This window comes from Anabrus simplex, chromosome 1, assembly GCF_040414725.1.
Source record: "Anabrus simplex isolate iqAnaSimp1 chromosome 1, ASM4041472v1, whole genome shotgun sequence".
NCBI lineage: Eukaryota > Metazoa > Arthropoda > Insecta > Orthoptera > Tettigoniidae > Anabrus > Anabrus simplex.
Genome location: NC_090265.1, coordinates 394300545 through 394324983, shown reverse-complemented (window position 1 = coordinate 394324983; position 24439 = coordinate 394300545). Strand labels below are relative to the sequence as shown.

General features: G+C 37.7%; 1 protein-coding gene across 2 annotated transcripts in view; it reads right to left on the bottom strand.

The window, feature by feature from the left end:
- Positions 1-24439, bottom strand: part of Polr3B (RNA polymerase III subunit RpIII128) — a 236541-nt gene that overhangs the window by 161458 nt on the left and 50644 nt on the right. For both annotated transcript variants that reach the window (XM_067135003.2, XM_067135004.2), the window contains exon 5: positions 6063-6230. In XM_067135003.2, coding sequence (XP_066991104.1) covers positions 6063-6230 — 168 coding nt within the window. The remainder of the gene's footprint in view (positions 1-6062; positions 6231-24439) is intronic.

Below are 24439 nucleotides of genomic sequence, written 5' to 3'. Positions count from 1 at the left end.
GCTGATCTATAACGTAGATTTACAGAGTCTGATGCAAGTTTAGAACAGAGACTTGCCGAAGGAAACGAGCAAGCTAGCACTAATCTAGATTTACAGAATCTAATGCCAATCTAGAACATCTGACACTAATTTAGAATGCAGACTTGAGGTTTACTACCTCAAACATAGGCTTGCTCAAGCCAGTCTTACAATCAAGCAAAAAATTTACCAAATCTGATGCTAATCTTGAACGCAGACTTGCTGAAGCAAATGCGCAACTCACACGTAACCCAGAAGCCGTCAAGGAAGAAATCCAAACTCAATTGATAGATAATATCAAGGAAGTATTACCAAAAATTCGACCAGCATCCGAATAAATCAAGAAGACAGAGAGTTTAAAACTCAAATTTAAAGAGTCATATGGACAATTATCTCAGGCACAGGGCAAGATGTGCGTCATTCAGGAAGCCTTGTGGGCAAGATTTAGAAATGACTTTGAAAAAATGAATAATGAAGTCAGCTTACTGAAGAGTAAACATGGTGAGTTTAACAAGTGGTTCTCTACCCAACTTGAAGGTATTCACAATCAGATCACTCGCATATACCAGGACGTGACCAACTTAAAGTGGGACCTTGTTGAAGAAATCCGAGAGGTAGAAGAAAAAGTCCAAGGACAGCTTATAGACAGTAAAGGAAGTGCTTCAGGAGCAAATAGAAACTTTGAATGATAAGGTCTCTCACGACAATCCTGAATTACCAGTGTTGCCACCTTGTTTGACGGGGCTACTAGGAGAGAATTCAAGGTACTGCCATAGTCATTCGAGTCAAGACAAGAAACCAGCTCAGTTCTAAGGAAGGGAAGACTACACTGCGAAGGAATTCCTTTGTAATGCGGAAGAATACTTTCAGGTGAACAAGACAGGACTTGACAGGCAGTTATGCGCAGTGTCCAAACTTATGGAAGGATGTGCCTTAATGTGGTTCTCAGCATTCGGGTACAGTTTCAGTAACTTCAGGAAATTCAAGGAAGCTCTTCTCAAAAGATTTTCGCATGAAGAGATTCAGCATCTAGTCAAGCTACAGCTCTACTTTACGATATACAGTATAACACTTCCATCACAAGTCTGGGTATACTACTTACTCATCTTGCAACTTGAGAAGATGCAGCTTTTCGATCCCCCATTACTGGAAAAGGAGACAGTTTCCAGTTCACGTTCAGGAAATCAGAAGATACTTGTAGCTGCTAATCCGTGACTTGGAGTAGCTAGACAGTATCTTACGGAGGTTAGACACGGCAAATACCCAAACATCGTCTAAGACTGCTAAGAATAAAGATGTATCAGCGAGTGCAATAGAACTGACGGCCTCAGGACATCAAGATCATGTTTGTGTAGAAGTAGAGAACACATCTCATCATGCACCGTACAGATATCTAGGATATAAGAGACATCCATGCTGTGCAAATCAAAGTTCTCAACCTTCTTGGAAGAGCCAGAAGCACAAGAGACCAATAAGAATTTGCATAGGGCATTGTCAGGACGTGGAGAAAGATCCGTGAATTTGAATGGAACATGACTCAGGATATTGACCAGCCAGGAGCTACATCACTTTAATATCAAGAGCACCCCAACTGAAAAATGAAACTTTACTGTTCGAAGTCTGAACACGACAGGTGAAAAAAAAAACCTCTACTGTAATGGAATGTGTCACTTCAATTAATTACTGCAATACAGATGACACAGAATGATTACAAGAAGATGAAAACTATTTCAGACCAAAAATCCAACATAGCTTAAAGGTCTATTCACATATATCCGTGATGTGTCAGTTCCGTGGCATACGTGACGTCTCAGTCATGGCTATCCCACACCTATCAGTATTGTTTCAGTTCAGTGATTGCCGAGATGTCCAAGTTTACGATATGGAATTGGCGACTATTGTTATCATTCTAGGTGAACGTACCTTCAATTACCGCCTATGTCGTGTCAGAAGGATTGTTGATAATACATTTGGCATTTTGGCCCAAAATTTTATAATTTACAACACGTGAATTAAAGCCAAACCAGAAAACGTAGATTACATAGTACTTTCAACTTGTATTCTACATAACTTCATCAAAAATATAATCCAAGTACGTTTACACACGAATTAACAACTACAAATTAATGTACAGAAGACACAAGACTTGAAAATTTGCCTATGCAGGGTGGAAATGCAACAAAAGGCGCCTTTCATGTACAAGAAGTGTTCAAGGATTACTTCACTTCAGAGGCTGGATCTGTTCCATGGCGAGAAGAGAGAATCAATAGGCTACATGATGGAATGTTACCTAAGACGGTGATATAGGCCTACTGGGAGCCATACGTGTAAAAAATATTGTGTGTGCGCTATTTGTAAGATTTGGTTGGTTGAGGAAATGCACAGAACTGTGGGAAACTCCAAGTAATGAATATTGATCAAATTGTATTTTGATATAGATTTTACTATCTATACATAACGTACTCAGTATATTATTTAATCGCTTCACTCAGTATGCTTAATTGAAAATATAAATAGCTTATGCGTATGACAATACTTAAATAAAATAGGTACTTACCATCTGCATTCATTTCCTTTCCTATTTTATTCCAAATATCATTTTTGAAACCGCTGTCCATGTATTTCGGTTGTGATAAATGATAAAGAACAGGATGATTGCGAACCAGTTCAATAAGTTGTTCGTTGCTCATTTTATAATCACAAGTGCGTTCAAATTTCACAGCAGAACACGTCCGTGAAACAGCAAAAATATTGTTGGCGACAATACTCGATATCATGGAACGGATACTGCACTGATACTGACGCAGAAAATACGGCACTGTGCCGGACAAGTGTGGACACGACAGTCAGATTCAAAGGAACGATATGAATCATCACTGACACTGATGCAGTTTCACGGAACTAACACGTCACGGCACTGACACATCATGGATATGTGTGAATAGACCTTAACAGTCATAAGCATCAAAATTGGGGACACCAAAGTAACTTCACTGGTTGATTCAGGAACTCAAGTTTCATTTATTTCTGACAAACTGTTAGAAGTCTTGAAGGAGAAACAAACAGTATTAAGACTGCCAGTTGCACAATTGAATGGGTGCTCGCAAAAACGGGCTAACCAACCTTTTGACAGAACAGAGATAAAACTTTTTCAAATGTCAAAAAACAGAAATTATACCATAAAAATAATATTTGTTTCATTATTTTATTTTGATGTAGTACCTTTAAATTATCAATACCATATACTGGAACTGTATAAAAAATGAAAAGTGCTTGGAAAAATAGAAATATATAAAATGTAAGAAAACTGACTGCTGTGGTGACCTAGCTATAGTTAATAGTTTACCTTAGATTCGTAACCAAACTTTATTTTATGATCGTACAATACAAAAAAAAAGGTGTTTTGTACAGTAAACTAGACATAAAGATGCCGGCCCGCGTGGTGTAGGGGTAGCGTGGGCTCGATTCCCGGCCAGGTCAGGGATTTTTCTCTCGACCTGAGGGTTGGTTCGAGGTCCACTCAGCCTACGTGATTAGAACTGAGGAGCTATCTGACGGTGAGATGGCGGCCCTGGTCTCGAAAACCCAGAATAACGGCCGAGGATGCGTTGTGCTGATCACACGGCCCCTCGTAATCTGCATGCCTTTGGGCTGAACAGCGGTCGCTAGGCAGGCCAGTGTCCTTCTAAGGGCATAAGTGCCATGGGCCCATGGGTTGTTTTAGACATAAAGATGCTTCAGACTTATTTTGAAATATGAGATAACTTTCCCTCATGGGACAATCATCAGTCATATGGGTCATATTCGAATGGATTGGAAAATGATTCCTCGGTCACTTCTTGGCCATTGCCAGCTGTCAGTTCTCTGTAATACTGGTGATATCTTGCAGGGACATATTCAAGTAGTTCAAGCAAGTCCTTAAGCTTTGCTGGCTTTACTGGCCTTGTAACACCGTACTTTGGTGACAGCTGAATACTAGCAAGTGATGGGCGACCACCATTACTGTTCCTTTTGTGCAGGTCAACACAATCATATTCCTCAACAATACCATATAAATATTTAAAAAATACTTAAATGGTACATCTTTCATAAATAGTATACCTGAAACTTTACTAATTAGTACTCTTTGCTTATTTACAGATACCATTCTCTTGGTTAATATTTCTAGCAAAGTTGAGTGCTCACAAACTCATCACTTGTCATTTTTACTACTTGAAGTGGCTTTCTTAATCTAACTCTTTTTACTAAATCCATGCATTCATCTGGCACAAAAACACAAGAAACACCTACAGCCTCTAGTATGCATGGGAATAAGGTTTGCTAACCTACATATACAGCAATACCATCTTTACGGCCTCCTCCATAAACGCCTGTTAGCCCGATTTTGCAATAACAAAATTGGCCTAAATAATATGGCATAAAATTTCAAAGCATTGTATCTCATAAGAAAGGATTGCCTCACGTTAGCCCAACTCATGGAAGATACTTTGAACCTTCCGCAATAGATGGCAGCAAATAACTAATTTTTTTCAAATTTGTTGGTTAGCCCGTTTTTGCGAGCACTCATTCAGTTAATGATGCAGGCTATTATTCTTGATAAGAGTGTCAAGTGCCGACAACAGACTTTCTTTGAATTCTACATTGAAGGTGTTTTACCTGGGCAAATATTCCTGGTTCTACCTCAAATGAAATTCAACCTATCTTAGGAACTGATTTTATGGTGAAATACCAAAGGACCACTGATCATTTTGCTAATATCATTCAACTTTATAATTTAGACTGCGGAATTGTAACTGAAAAATGGAGGTAACGCTGTATTTCAAGGGGGTGGAAGCCCTACATGAGGATTCCGGTGGTGCAAAATAAAGCACATGCACAAAGTGATGCAGCACCAATAGATGATGGTAATTTTGAAGAGGTTTATCCAATGATAGGGAGTCTGTAGAGAACGATGGGATGTCCGTTATTATATAAGTAGCTGACGAGGGTCAGGATTACTACATGTTGATAAACAGGGCTATCACAAGCCCAGGAAAAAATTTCCGGTCCCTCAGGTTTCTGCTGAGGACAGGCTTTATTGTACTATGGTGTGTTGTGCATGTATGAAGAGAAGTGTGTTGGGACAAACACAAACACCCATTCTCCAAGATAGAGGAATTAACCAGATGTGATTAAAATTCCAAACCTGTCTGGAAATTGAACCCGGGATCCTCTAAATCAACAGCCTCAACATCAATTATTCATGTGATAAAGATGTTGATTCCCATAGTGAACCTGAAATATTACAGGTTCCCTATGGGAATCAACATCTTTATCATCTGATGGCCAGGCAGACATCAATTTTTGAAAATGAGACAAAGTCTAACATAGTGCATTGGCACTGCTGGTGTCTACAAGTAGCCTACGCAGTGGCCTCCACGCTATGCACTAGCCATGCGTCTTGGTAGGTGTGCTATTTACCAACTGATGAGTCCAACTTAGCACGCTGGGGCAAACCGCTGGCAACCAGGAATGAGTTAGCTGGAAAATTTATAATGTCCATTAACGGACCAACTATATTGGTATTACCAATCATTCAGCCAAGGAACTGGACAATTGGATGGAAAATATAAACAAATATCTTGTGCTTACATTGATGATAATGGCAGTCTGCATTTGGTTCTCCATACTGAATAGTCAATAAATACTATCTTCTCGCAAGTTCGCACAGCAATATGTATGTGCATGTTTCAAAACCTGAGACATGATTTTCTAAAGTAATAGGCATACTGATTTAAATGTTAATATGAATAAATGACAAGATACTTTGCTTACTTAAATATTAACAATTATGATAGTTTACTGAATGAACTATCAGGCCAGGCACTAGCCTTGTAAGAAAAGAATTTCCCGAGTCATAGTCCATCAAAAGTTGAGAACTGCTATACTATAAGATATGTATCCCAACATAACTTATCTCCTAAAGGAATTTTCAACATGAACTGCATAAAGGGGAAAAGCAATCACTGCATGCAGTCAAAGTTAAAGTAGAGGGGTTCACTCACATCCTGCAAAGTGTTGTGCTTGAGGTAGTATTTGCCAGCTTTTGTAACTAGATTCGTACGAGACTTCTTCTCATGTGTACTGCTGGTAACTTGGCACTGAATGCCTCCCTTCCGATCCTCTTCAACTATCATACGGTTCCGAGACAGCTGTTCCTGGATCAAAATCACCTGTAAACAATATTATAGAACAGGAAAACGGGTACATATATACACATCTTCATAATAGTTTGACATCTGTGAATTCACTAAGCACCTTTACAATCCTCCATTCACAAGTAGCTCTGTGGCCTCATTTAGTTCCACACCTTTCATCAATACACTCTTAAAAACTGAATCTAACCATCATACCTTGGTCTCCTTCTGCTTCTCTTAACCCTCAAGATTGAGTTTTTAAAAAATTATTATTATTATTATTATTATTGATGATGATGATACTTGTTGTTGAAACAGGCCTAACATCTAGGTCATCAGCCCTTATTATTATTATTATTATTATTATTATTATTATTATTATTATTATTATTGTTGTTGTTGTTGTTATTATTATGCTCCTCTATTCGTCTCATATGACCCTACTATCAAAGCCCTTCTATGCGTACATCTTTATTCATCAAGTTTATTCCTAACTTACCTTCTATATCCTCATTCTGATTAATCTTCTGCCATTGTTCTCATCTGTTTGTAATAATAATTCCTGCTACATTCATGTCCCTTACTTCCAACTTGGAAATAAGATACTCTCCATCCAACCTGCTTTCACTCCTGTACAGCAAAAGCTGGTGTTTCTTTTCTTTTAGTGGATCGGCAATACTACATTAACAGTCAATAAGGACCAAATGGACCAAAATGATCAAAATTGCAGATTCAGCAAAAACCAGTCTAAAAAAGAGACCAGTGTAAAAATCTGAAAGCTGATTTGTTTCTTACAGATTACTGTTGATCATTACTGCAAGTTTACTGCATTTGCTTTGCTGTTCTTTGATTAATTTTTACCTCATCATCACAAATTGTTTTACTTATTTCTGAGTGTCATGACACCACTGGTTTTGTCTCTGCTTATCATACAAAGTGAAAAGAAAAACTGAGTAAGCTGCCTCTGTGGATCCGTGGTAGAGTGTCGGCCTCCGGATCCCAATATAGTGGGTTCAAACCCGGCAGAGGTAGTCGGATTTTTGAAGGGCGGAGAAAAGTCCATTTGACACTCCATGTCGTACGATGTCGGCATGTAAAAGATCTCTAGTGATACATTTTGGTATTTACGCGACAAAATTAATTAAATCTCAGCCATAGACGCCCAAAGGAGATCCAGTTTACTCTGTCTGCCATCTAGCGGACCTAGAGTAAAACGGAACGTCGAAATTGACGAGCAGACAGCCAGATGGCGTCAAATCAAAATGTCTGCACACGGTAGCTGAGGCCATAAGATTATTATTATTATTATTATTACCAGTGAGTATACCACAAAAATGGCAATGTATTAAGATTATATAATTTACAGTTAAAACAAGACTTCCTGACCATATTATGTATGTATGTATGTATGTATGTATGTATGTATGTATTTATTCGCAAAGCCCACTGAAATGCACTTACCAACTGACCCAATGAGCAACATCTTCACATATCACAGGCACTGGCTGGAAATGGCATTTACTAGCATCACTCATACCTCAGTCACTTTCATGTCATCAAAACCAAAGGATGAGACTGATGAAAGTCAATGAAAGTAACAAATTTGATCTAGCTCATATTAAAATACAGTGGACTTGTAAACACCATGTCTCACCAGAAACGGCTTCCGATCACATTCTTTGAAAAAACTGAACAAAGAGAATTTATATGTGATCAATAATTAGAGTTAATATTGTACCATTACACTATTCCAAAAGTGAATTTGCAATCAAGTCAGAGTAAAAGCGATTACCCATAGCAAAGTTAAATAGAATTAATTTATAGTATGTCACGGAAGTCCAGACTGATACAATAGTGAAATATGTATCATCATGATAGCAGTGTCAAAAAGACAAAAAAACATGAGACTTGAATTGTTGAGGGGAGACAACAATGAGAAAGAACAAAGACAAAAGGATTGACATTTTCAGCAGATAGACACACTGAAGATAAGAGTTACAATTAATCACATAAAACTTGAAGAAAAGAGGAGTATTTAACGAAAAGTATACACCAGCGAGAATACTACAGTGATTTATCATGAAACAGAGCAAAGAAATATTTATAAAACGCATTATATTTGTATCAAATAATATAAAAGACTGGGTAACCAATCTGCCGTAAAACACCAAAGAAACTGTGAAGACCAAAGACTCGAGAAGATACAATAACCGAAAAACACTGCTAAATTCTATACAGTAAAACATCATAATTCAGATATTGAAATTAAAGCAGACATTTTAAGGTCCGACAAAGAAAATAGAGATCTAAGCAAGAACTGTTAACACACTGGCTTACCTAATTGTCGAATCGATGGGATGCGCAAGCCTGTGCCAGGCTTACCTAACCATTGAATCGACGGGGTAATACAGCGTCCTGCTTTATCGATGATAAAGGGAGGGTAGAACATTACAAACTCAACAGATGGCATTACAATCGTTCTATACAGGGTGAAGCAAAATTCGCGCACTCGCACGCCGCAGCGCGACTCCTCATATGCCAGCAATAAAAAAATGTCTCTCACAAACTTTCGTCCTGCGAGTATATCCGGCAGAAAAAGGACGTTAATGAGTGGCAATCTGGCAACACTCTAACAACCTGTAGGGTAACTACCGCTGTCAGCACATATTAGTCTTGCTGTACAGTTGGTGCAGTGGATAGGGTTTTGCGTTAGCATGTAGGAGGTCGAGGGGTCGATCCTGAGTTAAGGTGTATGTTTTTTATTTCGTAAATGTAGTCCAGGTGGTATGGTATCTGGCATCTTAATTGTCAACAGCGACTGCAGCGGGTCCTCCAGAAACCAGTATTATTGCTAATGTGCTACATCTGAGCACTCATAAAAATTACATGTAGTATGTAAATGACAAGTAGATGTTGTATTATTGTACTGTGCTATAATCTTTAGCATCTCGAAAGAGCTATTGTTTGGTAGTTATTCTGTCCTATGACAGGTCATTTGTTTCAACTGTCTATTTCTTATTTGTCTAACCACGTATTTGTTGTGTTCAGCGTTACAAAATGTTGTAAATGTAGGATACATGTGACCTAAGATACGCTGTCTTACTGTATTACAGTATGTAATGTCCGATGGAAATTAGCAAATAAAAAATGTGCCTCTACCCAGGATTGAACCCAAAACTCTATCGACTGCACCAACTCTACAGCACGATTAAGATGTGCTGACAGAGGTAGTTACCATACATGTGGTTACAGTATTGCCAGATTGCCACTCTTCAACGTCCTTTTTCTGCCGGATATACTCGCAGGACGAACTTTTGTGAGATACATTTTTTCCTGGCATGCGAGGATCGCGCTGCGACGCCCGAGTGCGCTAATTTCGCTTCACCTTCTATATCTGAAGGAAGTCTTTTCAGCTGTATTTGAGTCATGTTCAGGGGATTAACCACATAAATTGAAGACTGCATTGAGCTGATGTCACGGGTATTCAGTAAGTAAAGATGAGCACGCTCGAGGCTATTACCAAGCGAGAAGTCGAGGATATTTTACTGAATAGTGATTGTGAAGAAGATTATAATATATCTGCAAGTTCTTCCTGTGAATCTAGTGATGTACATACGTTATCTGTGGTTAATGAATTTAGTGATAGTAATACGAGTGAAGAAGTGGATGTAAATATTATGAACGTAAATGTTCCGATGCACAGTAAGAAAAAACAGAAAGTTGAAGAGTGGAAAAGGGAATCTGCTTGTCCATTGCAAGGTATTTCAACCAAAATACCATTCACTGGAATTCCTGGGGTAAATCCTGTTTTTCATGCCTGAATGCTTCAAGATATTCCACACTAACGAGAATTACTAGGTGAGTTTATAGTGCATAGTTCATATTTTTCACTGTAATGTAGCACATTCCATTGAAATTATTATTTTTGAGTATTTCTATGAAAGTTTGACAACATTTGAGCCAGTAGTTGCAGTGATATTATCATTTAAACACAGTCTTGCATGGACCTTATAAACACCATCATTTAAATGGTAATTTAAAGGTCCAGAACTGATGTTTATACGGTAAGCGGATGAGTTAAAAGAAACATAATTGTTTACTTAGAAGGCTTTGAATATCTAATCATGTATCAGCTGATCACATATGTGTATTTCATTTCCATGAACGAGCAAGACAAGATGATATATCTTTAGAAGATGGGCGACAGACTGCCTGGGGATTACTTAAGCCAAGCCATGACAACCCGAGACCGCAGATGACGACTGCATAACCAGCTGCCAGACACGAGTGTCATTCCCAGCAGCAAAGGATGATCCAGACCTAAACCATCCCAGAGGTGGAGGAGATGCGATAAGTTTCTAATTCAAAATTTACATAGTTTGATAGAAATGAATTTTATTAGGTCATCAGTAGTCGAAATATAGTTGTGGTGCCATTTTCAACCTTTAGAATTACATTATAACATGTTAGATTCTCGCGAGTGATTTCGATATAATTCGATTTATAGGGAGTAGGCAGTCTTCTACATAGGATAAGCAAATCCCAGTTAATAGAAAAGAGAGAATAATGATACAAGGTACGTTATGCCATAATTGAAGATGCAGTTCTCATAAGAAGAGTATGTTATAAGAATAAACAGATTCCAAGCGACAGTTGAGATAAATGTAGGCGACATATTCAATGAATATAAGTGGGTGATACGATGTTTATTATTGAGAGAGGTTATGAAGCATATATATATATATTCACAAATGAGCAGCATACAACAGCAGTTTTTACAGAGCCTTCAACATTCCAATATCAAAAAGAGACCTCAAAAACAAGCTGAACACTATTTGTAGCATTGCTAAATTTAATGGATACAACAGTTTTTTTATTTGAAAGAATCTATATATATAAAATAAGAGTTTTGTCTGTACATTGCTCAGAATTTGAAAAGAATGGTATTTTTGTATCGATCATGTCCCCAGTAACAGGAAAATGCAGTTTTTACTTTTCCGTAATTTCTGTCTGTCTGTCTGTCTGTCTGTCTATATGTACACGCATCACTAGAAAACGGCTGAAGAGAATTTAATAAAAATCGGTATGTAGAGTCGGGGGGTGAGCTGCTAAAATCTGTGCTATAAATTATTTTATTCACGCTGAGTGAAATGGTAGTTTAGGGGAAGGTCTACAATTCAATTCTCAAATATTTAAATTATTAGTGGTCATATCGATACATACTACATAACTAAAGTTATATAGAATTAAATTTCTGATCATTTACGTCTTATGCATTTTTACCGTACTGGCTATGATAACACAGATATTCATGAATTTGGATTTTTGTTGCTAAGTCCATATCAACGCCGAGCCCCGACATAATGGGTAAACAGAATTTAATGAAAATCGGTATATGGAGCCGGGAATAAGAAACTACAGTTTAAGCTATAAACAATTTTATTCACCCTGGGTGAAATTGTAGTTTAGGGGAAGAAACCTAAAATTTAATTTTTAAATACCTATGCTCTTGGTCCTATGGAAAAGTACTACATAACAAAACTTATAGAGAATATAATTTCCGATCATTTATGTCTGATTCAGTTTTACCGTACCGACTATGATAAGAGTGGTATTTCAGAACCGGAAGACAATTAATAATGTGAAGGCCTACAATATCGAAAGCGCGTAACATAGATCAACAATAACATTACACTGACCGTTGTTTGTTGTAATGTTCTTTGTCTCTTATGCTGACATTCAACTCCGATAGATGGGATTACTGCTATGTACCGAGTATAACAGCCTAACTGAATATTGGCGGGAAACAGCTGAGGAGTTAGATAACTTTCTTCTTTAGCATGCCATTCTTCTGGTTCATACATTTTCTGATACTGCTGGTACGTAACACACTGGTTCATCATAGTATTCGATACCTACTCTGACGCGCTGTTTTGAATGAGCAGTGTACGCACTTAAGTCAGAGGCTCAGTTAGTATTCTCCAACCCCGCCAAATCTCCTGACCAGAGAGAAGGCGTAACCTTCTACGTGGCCCTCCCCTTCCCTTAGGGAAGGGGAATGAAAACTTTCCCCTTGGTCCTTGGTCAGTTAGTAGTAGTAGGAGTAGTAGAATGAACTGGTCTGGAATTACAATTTAGCCCTATTCCAAATTATAGTATCACAATTCACTAAATAACTCAAAATTCAATCCTGAAAAGAGCCGTTTCTTAGGAAAAGCTTCTTCCTCTTCACTTTCATTAAATCTACATTAATTTTATTCCAAATTAGCAGCGAAGATGTGGTTTCTTCTCTGGGTTGGAGGAAAAATTGCGTCCACGTCAGATAGTTCTTTTCTCCGCCAGTGTAGTGAATTGAGATTTTCCGACTCATCGGGTACTCCCAGGAAACAGATAAGTAAACGGGCATAGTTTTTGCCCTGGGACTATCCACTATTTGACCCCCCCCCCCCCCCGAAAAAGGAAGAAGAATGTTCATGGATCACGGATGTCTGCGTCTTGGTTATTCCAGCTCTGTAGCATTGGACTGTTAGTTCGGCAGCAAAGTACTGTTCGTTAAAAGTGAGAAAATGTGTGGTTTTTCATTTGATCGAGTATTTCATATGAAGGCATTGCTTTTAATTGCGCCATTCCTATTGACGTCATTGTGATGACCCATGTTCATTTCAGTTAGGAAAACCAGTAAGAGAGTCTTTCTGAGAATCTATAAAGGCAGGCGGAGAGTGAGTGTCTGCCATTACAATGAAAACTCCCCAACGTGATTGTGACTGACGGTAGGCAAGCTGGCCTACCATTACAAAAAATTACCCAACCCAGTCTTCATACGAGAAAATACATTGGCGACTTGCCCGTCGTGCTGCTAGGGCAACGTTAAGAGCTATGCAACTTTATACAATCTTGCTCACAACGTTTACACTACCTAACCTAGAATTCTGTATAAAATTTCGAATTCCGTAGCGAAGCACGGGTACATCAGCTAGTAATCAATAAATATAAATATCGCCCATCAACCACTTTGAAAAAAGGAAAAGCAACAAATATTCTTCTACCTTTACGTTCAACGAACAAATTTACAATGTCACTAACAACTTCAAAAGGCATGATATAAAAGAAGTCTTTAAAACTAATAATAGGAATGCAGATGTCTTACATTATGCTAAATCCATACAGAAGTTCAATAGTTTTCAAAATCAGGAGTGTACAGGATTACTTGCAACAGTTGTGGTTCATTCTATGTTGGACAGACTGGAAGAAGCTTTAACATACGTTATGTTAATGCCCGGAAGTACAAGAGCATACCTGCCAACTTTCCAAATGACCTATCAGTAAAATCCCCGTGCATCAAAATACGCAGGGATCTCAATGCACCAATATGCGTAATTTTTTTTTTTTTTGCTAGGGGCTTTACGTCGCACCGACACAGATAGGTCTTATGGCGACGATGGGATAGGAAAGGCCTAGGAGTTGGAAGGAAGCGGCCGTGGCCTTAATTAAGGTACAGCCGCAGTATTTGCCTGGTGTGAAAATGGGAAACCACAGAAAACCATCTTCAGGGCTGCCGATAGTGGGATTCGAACCTACTATCTCCCGGATGCAAATATGCGTAAAACATGACAAACTCCACATATTTGATTTACTTCAGATAATTACGAGTTCAACAGCATTAATATAAAAGACTACATGCAACCAACGACAAGCCTTCATGGCTCAGGCGGTAGTGCGCCGGCCTTTCACCGCTGCGTTCTGCGGTTCAAATCCCGGTCACTCCGTGAGAGATGTGTGCTGGACAAAGAGGAGGCAGGCCCGCTGGGTACTCTGGTTTTCCCTGCCATCTTTCATTCCAGCAAAACTCTCCATTAACATTTCATTTCATCTGTCAGTCATTTATCATTGCCCCAGACGAGTGACAGGCTTCGGCAGCTGGCACATTTCCTATCCTTGCCGCTTGATGGGGGCTTCATTCATTCCATTCATGACCTGGTCAAATGACTGGAAACAGGCAGTGGACTTTCATTTTCAAACAATGTATTATAAGGAACAAAATATTTCGCCTCAGTTAAACTTATACAAATAGCTTTAAAATGCATAAATGAAATCTACTTACACAATGTCATTTGTTTATGTGCACGACTAATTAAAACTTTGAAGTAAAGAGTATGTTGCTGCACATAATTATATGCACATAAGTTACTTACATTATTTACACCATCACAAACACATCTTCATTCTGACTTAACAACTTAAGTTGTGGTTTGCTTTGCTTTCTTCAGAAAATCAACAGAACACGTGTTTGTATAACATGCTTCAGAATTCTGGTCTTCAAAATGGAAATGGCTTTCAAAGTTTCATTGGACATCGATGACCTGAACTGTGTCCTGTTCTTCTTAATCAAGCTAAAAATTCGTTCACACTCTACATTACTATGTTATATGGTAATAACAGACAGCATGAATCTAGAGATCCGATCATATTTATAATGTCCATCAGCTCCACGGATATTCAACAACTGTGCCTATTTTTAATCATTTGTAGCTGGCTTATTTACAAAATTAGGTAAGTCGTCTACCTGAAGACCCGCACACTGGATTTGGAGTTCATTTACAGCATAATCTTGTTTCATTTTTCTCTTTTACACAAAATAACAGGAAACTTCTCCAACAAGAAATTAACAGAAGAAAACCGTGCTTTTTCAATGGCATCAAGTTTAGCAACCTACCGTATAATCCTGAATACCACCCGCCACCGAATAAGACCCGCATCCTAAATTTGAGACGGCAAAGTACGGAAAAAAAGAAAAACTTATATACCTATATAATTTTCTTCAAATATGCCACAAATATAAATTCAAACAGCTTACAATTAATACAATCATTACAAAAATCGTAAATAAAATCGGTCCAATACTCAGATCATTCACAATTCACCATCGTCATCTGGTTTCATCATAGGAACTTTCGTCGCTGGCGTCTTTTCACAAATAGTTGTCCTCACTACTGTGCACTGAATTTGAAATTCCACATTTCTTAAAGCTTTTGGACACTGGATCGTTGGGAATCCGCACCCATGCAGTCTTGATCCAGCTGCATATTAGTCCCACTTCAGGCTTCTTCACTCGTCCGGTTGGTGTTAACATGTGATCACCATCAGACATCCATTCGGTGTACAACTGTTACATTGCAGTTTTGAAAGGCTGATTCACGCACACATCCAAGGGCTGTAGAATAGAAGCGAGTCCTCAGGGAATTATCGCAAGATCGGTTTTTAATTTCCTCATCATATCTTTTACGGCGTCCTATGTCCTCGATAACTGTCCAACACAAGCACGTTTCGTTTTTGTAACAAGGCTCCTGGGCGACGTTGCCAAACGCACTTCACCCAGTCCTTGACTAACGCACTGTCCATCCAGCCGGACCCATGTGTTCTAACATTAACACCGGATGGCAAGTCTCCGTTCAGAAGTGTTTTCCTTCTCAGAACTACATATGGAGGGAGTTTGGTTCCATCCGCTAATACGCACAACATTACCGTGCATCGTTGCTTTCGTGACCACCTGTTCTGATGGTTACACTTTTACAACCCTTTGTATCCACTGTATTTTCCAACGGCATTTCAAAATAGACAGGTGTCTGGTTAGCATTCCCAATTTGCGACAGCAAATAAGAATTTTGCTTCCTCAAATGAATAATGTAACGCTGAAAGGCCGTTAATTTTTCTTCATACGCCCCAGGGAGACATTACATAAAATCAGCTTCATGGTCCGTATCGCACTACAATAGATTCACAATTAAGTATTTATTTTCCACCTAGTCGATACAATGATTGCTTAAGGCAATTTTTAATGGTCAAAAGTGGTACATGTTTCGTATATTATCAACATCTTCAGCCACATAACACTGTTTAGATGAAAAATGTATAAAATTGACAAAGTAATGCTTTAGAGGAAGTGTCCTTAAAATTAACATAAGATTTTAATCTTGTCAATCTTATGTTAATTTTAAGGACACTTCCTCTAAAGCATTACTTTGTCAATTTTATACATTTTTCATCTAAACAGTGTTATGTGGCTGAAGATGTTGATAATATACGAAACATGTACCACTTTTGACCATTAAAAATTGCCTTAAGCAATCATTGTATCGACTAGGTGGAAAATAAATACTTAATTGTGAATCCAGGGAGACATTGCGAAATAGACGTATGTCTCCGAATGCACAATCCCTTTCTCCGATAGAAGTTTCGGATCCATCCGCTGCTTGCAGTAAAACCCTGTGTTTTGAGTTCTTGTGAGTGAGGTAGATTTCCGTAACCAACAGTCTCGAGTCTCGCGAAGTACGATATCCCACGTGATCAGCTACTCGTGCACCCAGCATGCCAGCAACACTTGTGAAATAAATGACAATCGAGCATCCGCAGCAGCGGTTTTCATATTTACTGCATATTTCCCCATATTCTTTGATTTTCCGTATTTCATTACCTTACATTTCGAATTTCCATACCACTGTAACCGTATTGAGAAAAATCGAACTTGTTTTCTAGAACGCAACTAAAACACAATAAGATCTGAATGCCCGTTTACATGTGGTATATTGAGTAAAGTAACTGCATTCAAATCTATTTCAATAATTCATGTGAACGTTGTAAATATTTACGGGATTGAACGACTTGAATAAGACCCGCACCCAAGATTTAGAACCAATATTTTGGGGAAAAATGTGCGGGTGGTATTCGGGATTATATGGTATGCATGTTTTAGCACATCGTTCTTAAAAGTGAACTTGTTAACCATGTAGTCAAAGGCTGTACAGAAATAGTTTTTGACATGAGAAAAACAGAGATTTGTCTTCATCTCACAGTGCCTTAACCAAGTTTGAGGTTTGAATGCCAATTACAAGTTCTTCATCATCCTTCTTATTCTGGATTCGGTGATATTGGACATCAAGCAATGCAGACCATTTAACTACACTTGGCTTGACAAACTTGGTTATATCTGTTTCAATAGACCCATCATTAATTCGAACAATATATGGACATGTGGGGAAGCACTCTGAAGGACAGTATTGATCTTATCAAATGATGGGGTAGTCAGTGTAAAAAAGAACAAAATGCCCTGGTCAGAGGAAAAAAACAAACAGCTTTTCTTCACGGGATGTAGTGGAATTTACATTTCTGAGAACAGGTGAGGCACGTTTGGAAGAAGCCATTCGTTTCGCAGAACGTTGGCAGAGAGTTTGTCATCAGATGTACTGTGTCCTTTGGGTATAATAGAAAAAAGATAAATTAGCAGAAATATTTGGACCACACACTACCACTTCCTCCTTAAAAAATGAAAGAAGTAGATCCCACTGATCTAATTATCTATCTAAACACCTGGCTAAGGATAACCGTCTTTACACATATGATTCAACAACTTCTTTGCTTCTTTTCCATGCATACTTTGAAATTTCTGAAGATGTTCTTTTCTTTTCGCACTCTTCTCCAATTAACGGAAAATATCAACAAGTATATATAATCAATTCCAAGTGGTAAAGTTACAGCAGTTTTTTCAGCAGGTAAGTTAATTCGATGGCATCTGCAACCAATACCAAAATTATCCTGATGAGCTTCTTTCAAAACTGTTAGAACTCCATTTTTCCATCCAATCATAACAGGAGCATTGTCAGAACAGAATGCCAGACAATTCTTAATTGGCACTTTATTTAATTCCAACTGCGACAATAGCAGCTTTCCTACGTTGCGCCCTGTTGAATCCCCTTCCAATGCTGGTACCGATAAAACAGTACTTTTAATACTTTCTCAAGCAGCATCATAAAACGTAACCACTATGGGATACAACTTGGAATAGGGCCGATGACACTTAGGCCCCTTTAAACAACAAGCATCATCATCAACAACTTGGAATCGGTATCATTGCTTCCATCTGTCGACAAAGAAAATGGGCTATTCTGTAAACAAGTAACAACGTCCTGTGTTGCAGTACACGCCATTTTGTTTAGGACACGCTGTTTGTGTGCGACCACAACCATACTTTTTGTGATTTCCGACGTAGGAAACATCTTTCTGAACAAAGCTCCTACATGATCAGCTGCACTCAATGGAATGTTGTGTTCCACTAAAAAAGAAGTAAGCAGACACTTGGCCTTTATTACATCGTGAACATTATCTCTAGCTTTGACAAAAAAAATATGATTATTTTCTGATTTTCTTCCTCAGATTTCAAATTACCAAGATGTTCAACACACTTTACGTGATTAGCCAGGTAGCTTTTTCTGCCATGTGCTATGTTAATATCACCTGGTACAAAACGCAAATGTCACCTTTTCTCGATTTCAGTATACATGTGAAACTTAAAGAATAGGTTTCCCTAAACACCCGATGATAATGTTTTTTTTAGTAGATTTAATCATGATTACGGATAAAACAGATCATAAGACAAAATAAGCAACGAACACAATTCATGTTAATCCACAACTACATAACCTCAGCTTTGCAATACGTGGCAATAAATGTGAAGCAAATTAAGCGTCAAACATAATTCACACGTTTTATTCGTAACTACAACATAACCTATGCTTTGTGATTTGTGATGAAGAACAAACTATTTTTTATACAGGATGGTAAATGTTATTATCGAACGAATCAATGCAAAGAACTAGTGTACGGTTATCCACGAGCCAGTCTCTTTCAGTGTCAACACAAACAAATCGATATCGGATCAACTAGGATTCAGGACGCATCCCGTATTCCCAGTCGAAGACTGTAACGATTGGATTAATATAAATCAGAGCGATGTATCGAATATTCGCTGGCCACACAGAGTGTATCGTGGCATGCGGAAGCTTGTCCTGATGCGAATTTTAAAAAGAGGATATTGGTATGTAAAATCGTAAATTATTATAGTTCATCTGTAAAACCGCACAAAACACTGTCTTTCCATCAATTTTACGTACAAACCGTAAAAGTAGGCTGTAGGGCAGCATATGGGTGACGCTTATCACAAATTCACAGACATAGAACATGATATGGAAATTCTCAAAATCATCAACAAAGGACCCCCTCCTTAACATTATAGAAAGCTGTTTCACACATACAGATCAGTATTTTAATCCCAATTATAATCTTAATGACAATTCAGAAAAGCTAAATACCCTGTTTGACATTCTAATTCCCATTTTTACAAACATCAAACCAAAAGATAGTAATTCATTTTTGCACAATAATCTCAACAACCTTCCTCAGCTGTCTGGTTTCGCACATCCTCCAGTCTCGGCCTAATCCCCCTCCCCACTCTCCTTTCCCCACCCTCTCCCTTTCGAGGTTTTCCTTAGAGTCGTACGATCCAGTCTCGACTCCTCTCTGTTACACAACGGTAAGCCATACACCACACGCTGCAACGAAAGGCGATTAGCACTCTCTATCTCTCCCCCTTTAGGTGATTAACTTTTGACTATCATTTAATTAGGTTAACTTCATGGACACAGTGCGAACATTACTTCTCTACCAACTGTAACCTAAGAACATTTGGACTTATTTTCGTGTGCCGTCCTTGACTCAACCGTTTGACAACTTCCAATAGAGGAACCTTTCAGCATTTTCAAGACAATTACTCAAGAAAGTTTTAACGGGAAGTATTAATGAAACATGTTTTTTTACACTATGCAGTGCATCCAAGGACTTTTGATCTCACTAAGAGCCCTCTTTTAATTCCATTTTATATTTACGTGTTGTATGCATTGTTCATTTCAAGATCTCTAGATGCTTTTAATACCTTTCAACATCATTTGTATTCATTTGTGCATTTGTTTTAGTTATTAGATGGCCAGCCAAGGCCGAAACTAGTTCCTCAACTAAAGAATGTAATGCAAACATTACATAATATAGTATTGAAAAGGTAGACCATTTCCGACATAATTTTTGTTATTATTGTGATCACAATTCAATACGGATCAAAACATGAAGTTTATATCTTAGCATCAGGCTAGAATAAGCTAGATCTGCCATACATTTTCTAATCTTGGTGAATGCTTTCAAAACCACTGAGATGGCTGTAGTTTAGTTTCAACATCATATTCATAAACACATGCTACATCACCGATTACAACTAGCAGCATATAATTCTCATTCTCCTTAGTGAGAATGAAAAGTTCCTGATGGTGAATGCTTGTTTAGTCATGCCTTAGGAAGAAAGTACTTCTCCTGCAAATCTCTGGTATTTCCTTTACATTTGTTGCAATTTCTGCTAGAGTAAACATGGCACCGTCCTTATGAGGTCATCTTTAAGCAGTACATTAGTTATGGCAGTTGTACGAATTCAAGGTATGGTAAGTCGCTTGATAAATTAAACAGGATTTTCAAAGTCTTATCATTCAGTATAAACAAAGCAATATCCTAGTACCAAAAGAGAAGCTATCTGAACAAAATACATACAGAAATAAAGAAGTAAGCATTGACAAGAACAAAGAAAGTTCCCCAGTTCTGAGTAAGCATTCCTTCCTACCAGTTTATAAGCTCAAAAATTCTAGTTAAATGGAAAATGATCCAATAGACATTCATTTCTTCATACTTGAAGATAAGAGAACAGAGAAAATCTCTAATGCTGCAAGTTCCAGCACGTCAGGGACTGAAGTCATTTCCTGGTTTCTCATACTGTATTTCAGTGTCATGGTAGTGTACCATGATGCTATCCCTAAATTGGAAATATTAAGGAGATCGGAATAAATACGATGGCCGGCGGTGACATCAAACAGAGTAAATAAGCATACAATGTGATAGAAATCCAGATTAGTAGAATAGCACAATACACAGAATCATGCTGGCCATGTAAAAGACAAAGAAATGAGATTTGGATTATTAAAACGAGACAACAGTAGAAAAAATAAACAACTATTTTATCGTCAATCCAAGTATTCAGACGTAATTCAGCCAAGAAGATAAAATTATATTACAAAGCTGCAGAAAAGAAAAGGAAATACTGACCTAGAAGCGTATTAAGGAGAGTAGCCTGCCAAATTAGCGATAACCATTCGCAAACAAAGAAAAAGAACATGCTTTTTCACAAAAAGTACAACTTAAAAACTGGAAGAAGAGTAGAGCATTATACGCCTACACAATCGATCTGCACAGAGAAGAAAAAGATCAAAATTACAGATTAGCTATAAAGTAGCTCATATAAAGAGAGTAAATCTGCGCCAATTTCATTCAATTACGGAAATAGTTGAGAAAATAATCACTTAAAGGAAATTAGAGACCAGAGTAAACTATACAGTGGCCAACATTTTATCAATTTAAAGATTGCTAGAGAAAACTTCATCAACATGCATTATCTGACCCAATTCATTTGTTGTTATTGCATGAACGAGCTGGATGTCACGGAGAAGTTTTAGCCAGATGTGGGAAATGGACTACGCAGAGCTGCCCGATCCAACATAAGATAATCAGCCGAGAGCCCAGATGACAACAGCCGTTCCACTGGTAGCCGCAAGATTCGCTGGCAGTATTCAAGCAGACCAGTCCATTCCAAAATCGCAGAGGAATTGAGATAAGTTTCTTGTTATTTTAAGATATTTACGTAGTTTGATAGAATATAATATGTTGTTTGAAACTGTAAAATAATCGTTGTGCCTGATGTGATCGACGAAATCAACTTCTTTGACATGCCTAGCTCTTTACAAGTAACAACTCTCATTATTGTTCCGTATTGAAGATGACGTTAGGCATAGATATCAAGGATAATTAAATAAAAAACCACCTATTCAATACTTTCCACGTTTAATGTGGTTATTATCTACATGATTTTATGTAGACTCATTTGGTCAGGTACATGTTTCACCCATTATTTTGGGCATCTTCAGCCTGTAAACAACCTTTAGGTCAAGGTTTGGGACCTTTTTAACTAATATAAACATACTAATATATACACTATATACATCATATACATTATATACAATATATACAAACATAAGTCAATACAGTAAAGTTTTTTGGTCCTAATCTATTTAATATGGAAAATGTCCAAAACTAAAATGGATCTTCTTTTCGGTGAAGAGGATTGCAAATCGGGGTTTATGTGACCCCTATATCATATTAAGTACTTGACGTATCGTGTCTGGTGACAGGATGTGTCGTCAACAATAAGTGGAGATTTGAACTGATTGTAGGTTGGTCAAGATTGAAAAATAAATTTAAATTGAATGTGTTTTAACTTGGCAGTTCTGGTTAACTTAAAATGTTCAAAACTAAAAATAAAATGAAACGGATCTTCTTTTTTCTTCTTGAGAAGGGGTGATATTAAAACTGGAGCTTGTTTGACCCACGATTTTCATTTTCATGTTCTTGACGTAACTAATATTTAAATGTGTTGTCGTGTACAAGTGGAGATTCAAAAGCTGATTGTTGTAGGTAGACTGGTCAAAAACGTTGTGAATGAAACTGTTAGCGACTTGACTTTGGGTCTCATGTAACGTCAAGGAATTGACAAGAGTACAATATTTAGCTGTTTCATAGTTTTAGGCTGCTGCTTAATTGGGAAGAGACATCCTAGACACTTGATACAGTCTTGTGTGAAAATTGTTCCCGTTGATGTGTTGCTTGGTCTGTAATGAAGTAGAAAATAATTTTGAATTAAAAATTTTTTGAGCACGCGTTGTGATAAAATGTATTAAATTAAATTAAACCCTCTTAACTGTAAATTGACTTACTTGTTCAGTTAATACTAGATGGATCTGTCTGTTCCGGCAGCGCCTGTCTTGTCACCATTTCTACTCCTGGTGTTGTAATGGTGCGGTAATGGAGGGGCGGGGCATGGAGGGAGAGTGGGGGTAGGCTGGTCTATGGGCGTGTGTGCTGTTGCTTGAGGGGAGTTTCTAGAAGCAATATGGGCGGGTTTAACTTTTGGCATGATGGATGAAGCATTTGAGTGTGGAGATTTAAATAAATGAGGGATTTTGTTTTGATCTGAATTCACGATATTAATTAATCTAGGTGTTAATTCGTACAAAGGATTTTTAATTTCATTGACGTCGTTGAGATTTTTATTTTTATTGTAGGTTTGGTCTAAAAAGATGTGTAGGTTTTCCAGTTCATTCATTAATTTCCCTTTACCTATGCTTCTAATGATGGTAAGATCTTTCTCTATGGATGTAAAGTGATGGCCCGTTTCTCTCATATGTTGGCTCATCGCTGAGTACTTATTGTGTTTTTGAGCGTTATAATGTTCCAGATATCTCGTGTTAAAGCTGCGGCCAGTCTGTCCGATATAAGAAAAACCACATTGTGTACATGTTAGTTTATATATGCCGGACCTTGAATAATGGTTGCTATTGTGATTGACCTTGTTGTGGTTAAAAAACATGTTTCGATTAGTGTTAACTGTCCTGAAGGCTATATTGATATTGTGCTTCTTTAAAGTATTTGCGATCTGGTGGACGGCTGGGTTGTTATATGTAAATGTGGCGAAACTGGTTTTTTTAGGTTTTTCTGGGACGAGGTTAGTGGACAATTTAATTTTGATTTTATTAATCAAACGGTTGACCATATCTATTTTAAACCCGTTCAGTTGAGCAAGATTCCTTATGTACTTCAGTTCAATTTTTAAATTGTTGGGAGAAAGAGGAATTTTTAAAGCTCTATAAATTAAATTATAGAAAGAGGCTTGTTTTTGGGACTTGGGGTGTATGGATGAATTCATAATAGTTAAGGGAGAGTGTGTAGGTTTCCTGTATATTCGAAAATCGAAGGTATTATGTCCGCGTGTAATAGTTAAGTCCAAAAAGTTTAATGAGTTCCTAACCTCATCCTCTTTAGTAAACTTAACATTGGGGTCAATTTTGTTTAGGGACTCCAAGATCTCGTCACTATTAGTGACATTTTTGTCGAAAATTATGAAGGTATCGTCTACAAATCTCAGCCATAAACATACGCCTTTTATTTGTGTTATAATTTTTGTGTGTTCTATTGTGTCCATATAAATGTCTGCTAAGATGCCAGAAAGAGGGTCGCCCATCGCTAAGCCTTTTTGTTGGTAAAACTGTAAGAACTGTAAGAATTATCAGTGATAATATCAATAAACACAGCGGCCTTAGTAAGATGGAAATTGAAGAATTCATGAAGATATTAAATTTTGTCTTAAGCAACAACTTTTTCTCTTTCAATGGAAAGTTTTACCAACAAAAAGGCTTAGCGATGGGCGACCCTCTTTCTGGCATCTTAGCAGACATTTATATGGACACAATAGAACACACAAAAATTATAAC